At 49.0% G+C, this 8,905-nt stretch overlaps 2 protein-coding genes across 2 annotated transcripts in view; both read right to left on the bottom strand.

Annotated features, from left to right (window-relative positions):
- The window catches only part of SNIP1 (Smad nuclear interacting protein 1), a 6,036-nt gene extending 3,628 nt beyond the window's left edge, over positions 1-2,408 (bottom strand). Inside the window, exons 1-3 of the mRNA XM_019622736.1 lie at positions 2,388-2,408; positions 281-554; positions 52-211 (exon numbers count right to left, since the gene is read on the bottom strand). Of these exons, the coding sequence (XP_019478281.1) occupies positions 52-211; positions 281-554; positions 2,388-2,408 (455 nt within the window). The remainder of the gene's footprint in view (positions 1-51; positions 212-280; positions 555-2,387) is intronic.
- Positions 2,409-3,023: 615 nt separating this feature from the next.
- On the bottom strand, positions 3,024-8,901 carry MEAF6 (MYST/Esa1 associated factor 6; the record flags this gene model as incomplete). The annotated part of the gene is made up of 6 exons (XM_010723435.2): positions 3,024-3,787; positions 4,186-4,219; positions 4,997-5,026; positions 7,722-7,911; positions 8,548-8,593; positions 8,785-8,901. Coding segments are annotated over 6 exons (426 nt in total), but the record flags the coding sequence as incomplete, so codon positions are not given.
- Between the last annotated feature and the right edge of the window lie 4 nt (positions 8,902-8,905).

Genomic DNA, 8,905 nt, shown 5'->3' with positions numbered 1-8,905 from the left:
GGGGGGGCAAGGGGAGATCCTGAGGACCCTGCAGGGGTACCCACCCGTTGCCTCAGCTCTTGCTGCTCCCGCAGCAGCTCCAAGAACCGACTGCTCCACAGCAGTTTCTCAGCCCCCAGCTCGGTGCAGAGGAAGCGGACGTCATCCTCCAGTGCCTCCAACCTCCCCTGTGTGGCCTCGTTGGCATCACGCAGCCGCTGCAGCTCCAGCACTGCCAGGGCACCACAGCTCTGCTCCACTTGAGCTGGCACCAGAGCCTCACCTGCCCCTCATCACCCACCTGTCTGCTCAGGCTCCAGCACAGCAGCAGCGGTCCCATCTTCCTCGCCTTCCTCACTGTCACGATCCACCCCCAGCAGCTGGAAGGCACCATGGACCCCATTGTGTGGTGCCCATGGGGACCCTTCTGCCACCCAGCACTGCGTCACCGTGAGTCCCCACTGCTGGAGAGCCCCTGAGGGCACTGGGGGGGTGCGTGTGGTGGTGGGGGGCTTTACCTCTTCAGCGAACTGGAAGGCGATGTCCCAGCAGCTTGTGTAGCAGATCAGAAGGTACTGAAGGAGAGCACAGTGCAGTCAAACCCACTGAGGAGGACAGGGTTTGGAGGGGGAGCAAAGACCCCACATCCCCAGGGCTCTTCACAACCACACAACCAACACCTCCTGCCCAATGAACCGGGTTGCAATCCCACAGCAGTGCGAAGCCCACACATGCATGCAGTGCCATAGTGAGGGAGCCCCGTAGTACCAACCCACAACAGCCTCCAGAGCCACTGCAGCCCCTGCAGAGCTGTCCTGGAAAGAGAAAGGAGCTGCCAGCACCCAGAACGCAGGAGCTGCCTCCACCACGGCCTCCCTGGGCTGTGCTGCTTCCTCATGGGGATCCTGCAGATGGGGAATGGAATGGAGATGTGCTGCAGATCCCAGGACATGCGGTGGCTGCAGGATGCACCCAGCCCTGCCAACAGGAGGGCGAGCAGCCCTCCTCCCCCACTGCTGTGCCCACTTACCTGGCAGTGCAGCCCAGCTCAACCCGGGCAGGAGGTGCAGGGAGAGCTGCTGGACAAGGCTCTGGAGGCTGCTGCTCCTCCTGCCTGCTGGTATGCCTTCAGCCCCTTCCTCAGGATTGCTAAATGCCTGCCTAATCCTCTTGCTGACGAGGCTGTGCCAGGGATTAGTGGTACTTCTGCTCTACCTTCAGTCACCATAAGGACAGTGGCTGCTGGGCCACCACCCCTCTTTGCTCAGGATTCATCTTCTGCAAGCAAAGGACTTGAGGTTTATTCTATTTGGTTTTCATTGGCATTGAGGTAAAAGCCTGGGCAGCCAGGTGTAAGATCAGCTGTCCCAGCCTGGGGAGCTTTACTGCCTCCAGCTGTGTAGGAAGAGAAATAAAGGTCTCAGGAAATAAAAGGGAAGGTTCAGGCAATGCCAGCCTGGCCCCAGGCTCTGCCTCACACCCCTCGTGCAGGTGACAGTGCTGCTGTGCTCAAACTGAGCAGCTCTCCCATTACAACAGTACCTCGAGGAAGCTGATGCTGCAGCGCTGTCACTGCTGACAGCTCTTGCTCCGGGACCTGCAGTTCTGCTCCCTCTGCTGGAACAGACCCCAGTGGACACCGTGGTTTCTCAGTCTGAAAGCTGCAGCAGGACGGGGCGGTGGCTCCTTGAACAGCAAAGCATTTACCGTTGTGCTCTCTGCCCTGCTCGGCGTGCTGGGTTCCCACGGCTGCAGTGATGGGCAGCCATCTCCTCCATCAGAACAGACTGAGTCTGTTTGTCCCCTTCCCTCAGGGACAAACACTGCTGGGGAAGATTGCAGCACCCCCAGTCCATACTGCAGGGATGCAGGACACTTTGCCATAAAATCTCTGGCACGTGTGGGTCTCTGTGTGACATGAGCCCTTTGGCTGTTTCTCTGCAGGGAGACGTTCTGGCCCAAAAGGTCCAACGCTGTCCCTGAGGTCAGAGGTGCAGCATGGACCCCTTGAGGTCAGGCCTTTACTAACCTTGCTTTGGAACCAGGGAAAAAGAGCACCAGAGAAAAGCAGCTTTTGTACCAAGGTCAAGTGGTCAGAAACCATCAGCTAAGTCGTCTTTTTTTCCCACAGTTACAGCAAAGCAGGCCCTGTTAGGACTTTATGCTATTTCCTACATCCTCTATTCCTCTCTCTTTTACCTCTTAAGAGGAATAACTTTGAACACAAAAAAGTAGGGCAGCTTTGCTGTTCTCCCATTAAGTTACTCTGTCCCAGCAGCTCCCTGTGGCCGAGCAGCAGCAGCAGCACTCACTGCTGTGGGCTAAGGCAGGAGCACCAGGAGCAAACACAGAGCTGCCTCCATTCCCTAACGAGAAAAGAAGGGGGAATGGTGCTTCTACGTGTTCACCTCCACCTGCAGGTCCTGCATGATAGGGTTGCATAGGGGAGATGGTCACTGCTGCTGCCACAAGGAGCTGCAATGCAGGACCTCAGGAAAGGAGAAGTGCAGCAGAGCAGAATTCAGGCTCCACTGTAACAAGTGCACATGCAAGTACGTGGAAGGCTGTAAGGCAAGTGCTACAACTTTTTACATGGCACTGCGAACTGTTTAAGCAAACAAAAGCATTACAGCACAGGTAACTGGTTATATACCACCTTGAGAAAGGCACAGCTTATTTCAACACCGCTATCTTGACTCGGCCGCTGTGAAAAGCACCAAACATTTCATCCCTCTGTGTACTTCCCAGTGGCAATCCAAATTACTCATCCCTTATCTGCAGGCATGCTGCCAGCAGCACTGAGGACTGCCTGCTATCCAAGCCCTACCTTGATGCAGGATTAGTTGAACATGGCTGGAGATTAATGCCTGGCAATCCTTTCAAGTACTCCATGTTATGTCTACCGCAGGAAAGCAAGCACAAATGATTCCTCCAAAGGGTCATGGGACGAAAGCAGCTGCTATGTGAAAGTGGAAGAAGTGCAGAAAGCTGATGGAGAATAAAAAGCACCGGGAGTCAATATTTTGACTGAGCAGAACACGGGAAGAGAGACGAATGTAACTTTTATTCTTTATGTACAAATGAGGGAAGTTTGTATTAAAAAGAGAATCTACCCAACGTCGAAGATAGCAGAGAGCAAGAAGGCTCTGAGCTCCAGCCTCCTCTGCATCTAAAAGCACAGTGCCAACTTCAGGGGATGGCATTTAAAAGAAAAGTCAGAGAAACTGGATAGCCACTTTGTTCTCTGCTTACCTACAAATCAAACCGAGCTGTTCCACAAAACCAAGAACTTTCCTCTCTACAGGCATTAAAACAAACAAACCAAAAGCCCATTTATTAACGATGCACTTTGGTTTAAAAAAAAACAAACAAACAAAGAAACAAACAAAACCACAAAGCTACGTCTCAGTAACAAAAGTAACCTAAGTCTTACAGCGTGGATGGGACACAGTGAATCACAGCCCTATTCCAGCAGAAAAGGAAATGCCTCCCCACGGTTTTACAGTGGCAGCAGTAACATCAGCCAATTGAAGGAAGTTCCTGACTGAGCTGGAAGCACAGAATAGCCAGGAATTGAGGACTACTACTACTACACCTTCATCTCCTGCCAGTCAGGTTATCTAAAAATGATGCAAAGACACGTCCAAGACTTTCTCCCCCTTGAGTTGTTTAGAGTGGATCGCTCCCTTCTGCACACACGTGGCCAGAGAGCTGCCATTGTGCTCGTTCAGATGACTGGAGTTATTCTTGGTGGGGATTCATGTAGGACCGGATCCCAGAATCTTCAGCACTGATGTGTCTAGTAGTCCTGCAGAGACAGAAGATGGGCACATTAAGACCTTTCTACTTCCACCTCTGCTGGCAGAGCTGGGATTCCTTGCCTTCTCTCATTCTACACGCCATTAGCTGAAGGCAAAAGAGAAAAGAGATTTGTTTTCAGCCCAAACCAGGAGCTTTTATTGGTGCACTTCATGACAGAACAGAAAGATGCAAAACAGCTTTTTTGTTCATAAGAAGTGCACACGGCTTAAGTGCAACCTTGCTCAGTAATGAGCCCACCTGGGCTTATTCACTATTAAATCTGGAAGACAATGCTTACACTCCATCCCTACACATTCCCCAAGCACAAAAACAACATCTTATATCACGGCAGAGGAGGCTTTCCAGGACGAGCAACAAAAACAACGACAGAGCACTGATACTTACAGCTCTCGGCTTTTTGTTTAACTTGAGATCAATCCTGTGGTTGGAAAGATAAGAGAAACGTCCATTTCAATACACGACACAAACAGTAGGTTGCAAAGAACCAGCTACTGAATATGGCACAGGCTACAACAAAGGCTATTCGGTTAATTCAATCCACATTCTCAATTGGGCTGAGCCAAATCACTGTCCCAACATTACAAGAGAACAGCAAAGAGAAGGAGAGTGGATTCTTTATTCTTTGCCACAATGCATATCCCGTTCCATTCAGAAAAAGAGTTAATAAAAATCACAGGGAAGTTATGCAGCATAAAGAAATACTGTTAAATGTGCATGCTCTACGTTAATTGGTTAGATGTGTAACTATGCCATAGGGAATTATTCAGACATAGTGGCAAGGGTTATTTACTAGGAACAGAGATAGGAGCTTAAGATGGCAGGGATTACAGGAGACAAAGGTACGGAGTTGGTTATGGATGTCCAGAAGGAAACAACCAAATCTACACTGATCTCCTTCAGAAGCAAAGCCAGAAGAATCAGTTTTTAAACTACGTATTTAAGTTAAAGAGTTTATCTATTTAAAAAACGGAACAGAGAGGTAAAGGAGAGTGAAGTTAATTTAATTTTGCCGAAGTTATTAAATAAAATGTTACCTCCATCACGCTTTTCTGTTTTTTAAAAAAACTTCCCAGCCTAACCTAATATACATACCTACAATTAAACAGATAAACTATGGGTTAGAAAGGTCTCAAAAGGCACATTGGTGTCTACACACTAACAACACAGCACAAGTACTAATTCAAGTCAAACTTACTCAAAGTCATAATCAAACATGCCAGACGGGCTGAGGGGCAGCATTTGAAAGGAAGAAAGCAATAGAAATTAATACACTAACGAATTAAATAAATTAGTCGATTAGCCACCCTAGCGAGAATACTAAAAATAAACAAGTAAATAAATAAATAAAAGCCAGTGTTCAAACGCCATCAAGTTCTGAAAGGTAACTTTAAGGTTCTTTAACCGGAACGGGGCACAAAAAAAAGCACTGCGGATCTGACAGAGTCCCATTCCCAGGTGGATCTCGGGGATGGGGAGGTGTTAGGAGCGGTGTTACGCAGGGAATGCTGTGTGCTGAGGAGCTCACGGGCAGATCAAAAAACGGATTTGCTCACAAAACCCAACGGGTGGTCAGAAAGCAGCGGCTTTGGCTAGATTATTAAGCAAAGCAAAGCTTGTTCAGGCAGAGGTGGAGACAACCATGAAGCCACGTGGCCACGTACGCACTCGATGTTCCCAAAATGCACACACCACACGCCCTTACACCCACAGCCCTTTGGGAGCTCTGAAGTAATGGTGCCAAGGCTGAGTCCAACCACGGCTTGCTGCGTTCCCACCCCACCTCTCAGCACTCACACTGATGGCACTGCGCTCTGCCCCAAAGCTCACTGCTCTACTTGGCGTTTCTCAGCACTGGGTCTCTAAGAGGAAGGAGGACTGTTTTCCCCTGAAACACTTTTTAGCCATGAGAATCATCAGCTGGGCCCTTCTGCGGTCTGAGGGAACAGAGGATGGCTTCAGTAAAACACTGCCACGTGATCTCCTGCGTGAATTGTTAGAAATTAAACCAGCTATTTTCACACAAGCTCTGCTCAATCTGAATCCAACTCTCCTCATTGCCACTGGTGGCACAAGAGTGAGAAAAACTGGTGCTACGTGGAGTCAGTGCACCTTCAGAGAGTCCATTCCCAGCACCTCCCAGTCCTTCAGGAACAGGTGAGCAGAACTCAAACGTATGCTGGAAATGAAAGAGCTTCTGAATGAGCTGCACCATTAAAAAGATTGGGACTGGCTTTTGTTTGGTTCAAACCTAGATATACCTAAAGATCGTTTGGGCTCTTCTGCTGAAATTTAGGGGACAATCGTTAGCAGCAATCACAACTTCTAACAGTTTGCATTACAGACAAATTGAATTACTTTCCGCTACCTGGCCATGTTAAGCATTACACAACAACTGCAAAATCCTTTCTGTACTTTAGATGCATCTCTTAGGATGATAAGAATTGCCATACCAGATCAGACTGGGCTCCTCATGTCCAATATTCTGTCTCCAACAGTAGCCTGTACCAGCTGCTTCACAGGAAGGAATGCAGAAGAAAGCCCAAAGCAACACAAGCTTTCAGTAGGGCAGTTTCTTTCTAACTCTTGTCACTACAGTTGGGGTCATGTAATGGAGCAAAAGAGTTTATATTATTTATGGCATTTGCACTGGACCCCACTGTACTGCAGCAGATTGCTTTGTGCTCCATGTAAGTGTTCAGCAGTGCTTTGTAATCTGTTTCAAATAGCAATGTTCTTAGGCTGTACTTCAGCTGTACAGATTGTTTCTCTGAAGTGGTTTAGAGATGTGCTCTGTTACTTCTGGCCTTCCTCCCAATTATCTGCGGGCTAAAAAACACTTCTGAGCTGCTTCTGGTTCCTAGCTCAGGAGGAACCAAAAAGGACACCCAATATTTTGGGATGTGTGCCTGATTAAGGCTGCTGTGGGAAGAAAATCCTGACCTAACAATTAAAAATGCTAATGACAGAAAACCTAACTAATAAGAAGTAGTAGTTAATTAGTTTTCAGGCACTGTACCTACCTCGGTGTCTCTCAGAGTGACCGTTTCCCAGCAGTCTCTGTGACATCTATCACTATTATTTAAAACATTTGCAATTGTCTGGGAAGGCTCCTCAAAGAGGAATATCCACCTGTACCCAAAGCCAAAGGGCTCAGTAGCAATAACCTAATGTGCAGGTTACACTGACCCAGGGAAAGCAGCTCTGGAATTCAATGATTCCCAATTTCTGAGCCGTCAGCCCACTGTGCTGCATCGTGCCTTGAAGGCACGCCTTAAGGGGTAGAAGTGGTCACCTAAATTCAATCACAAAGAGTTCAGGAGAGCTGTTTCACATGAATTTCAGGCCAGTTTAATAATAAAAACTAGTGGTTTGTGTGATAAAGCAACTTGTATGTGCTGTAATCAAACGACTCTGGGACATGACAACAGAAAAGGTTTGGAGTAGAAAATGTAGTAAAGATACTGAGAGTCAGCAGCCCCCAAAACACTCTAAGTTGTTCTCCATCCTCCTTCTCCAGAGAAAGCAGTGACATTCCTATCTTCCTTGGCTCTGTAGAAACCAAGGAACAATCACAGGAGGCCAGGACTGTAATCTTCCTCTACTGCAGGGAAGACAGCTTTATTCTGCTTGAAAGAGAAAAGAACCGACAAGGCCTGGTCAAAAACACCACTGTCTCTGAGCTGTGAGTACCCTGTGCTGGCTGCCTGTTGAGCTGCCTCAGCATGCCTTCCCCTCCCTGACACAATGAGCGCAGCAGGAGCACAGGCCTTCAAACACAACTTCAAAGCAAGTGATACAACCAAATGACCTGACCAGTTTGTTATGCTCACAACTTATTAGCTCCCTTCACATAATTAAGTCCGTTCAGCAAGAACTAACCATTCCCAGTGCACTACTAGAAGGCTGCTGGTGCCACTAACCTGTGCCGATTTTTGTTCTTCCGTTTTTTGTGGCTGCTGTGGTGGCTCCCAGAAGTGGAGGAAGCGGCTTTTTGGGGTTTCACCCCCTGCACAGATCCATCCAGCTCCTCAGCATCCTCCTGGCTGGGTTCGTTCTCCTGATTGTGGAAGTCTGGAGAAGTGTCGCTTTCCGTCCCACTGCCTGGCTCACCTGGAATGGGATGAGAAGCAGAACAGCCGAATGGTTACGTCCCCACAGTTCACATCTCAGGCTGCTCCTGCAAAGCATCAGGGAGAAGAACTACACAAACTATAGAAACTGAAGTTTTTAGTGCCAAGAACTGGAAACACCAGGCAGCACCTGATCAGCACATGGTGGACCCAGAGTTACAGAATCATAGAATCACCAAGGTTGGAAAAGACCCACAGCATCACCCAGCCCAACCATGCACCCATCACCAACAGTTCTCACTAAACCATGTCTCTCAACACAACGTCCAAACGTTCCTTGAACACCTCCAGGGTCGGTGACTCCACCACCCCTGGGCAGCCCATTCCAGTGCCTGATCACTCTTTCAGAAGTTATGGTGTCAGCAGAAGGAAAGGTCTAAAAGCTGAGCGCCCACAACAGACTGCAGCCTCCAGAAGTGGAGCTCTCATCTTCTCCCACAGCCACGTGCAACTGATGGAGAGACACAGGCACCGAAACGCATCACTTCAGTCCTGGTTTCTCCACTCAGAGCAGACAGCAGAGAGCCCAGCGAAGCAAAGATGGGGCCGAGCTGAGAGGAGAAGTTTAATTCTTCCCAATTCTGCCAATGGGGGGAGAAAGGAAAAGGTGACTTACGCTTCTCAATGAGCTGATCCTGAACTCCAGCTAACGCACTGACAGCCTGGAAAGACGAAATGGGCAGTTAACGACAGCAGGGACGTTGCTTAACAGACGTCTGTGGGAACTCAGCCCCGTGGGGGTGTCACAGAATCACAGAACGGTTGAAAAGGAGCACAATGAGCAGCGGGTTGGAAATCGATGATACGTGCAGGGTCACCGGGGAGGGTGTGGGGGTGTCCCTGCAGCACTCACCGCAGCAGAAGTGACCGAGGATTTGCTGAAGAGCCGCTCAGCCTCCTTAAACTTGCGGTTCCTGCGGTCGTTTTTGCTGTTGGAGTTCCTGCAAAGGAGAGAGGAGGATGGAGGAGGACCG

Source organism: Meleagris gallopavo, chromosome 25, assembly GCF_000146605.3.
Source record: "Meleagris gallopavo isolate NT-WF06-2002-E0010 breed Aviagen turkey brand Nicholas breeding stock chromosome 25, Turkey_5.1, whole genome shotgun sequence".
Lineage (NCBI taxonomy): Eukaryota > Metazoa > Chordata > Aves > Galliformes > Phasianidae > Meleagris > Meleagris gallopavo.
The sequence above is the reverse complement of the archived record's forward strand: the minus strand, read 5'-3'. Positions and strand labels throughout refer to the sequence as shown.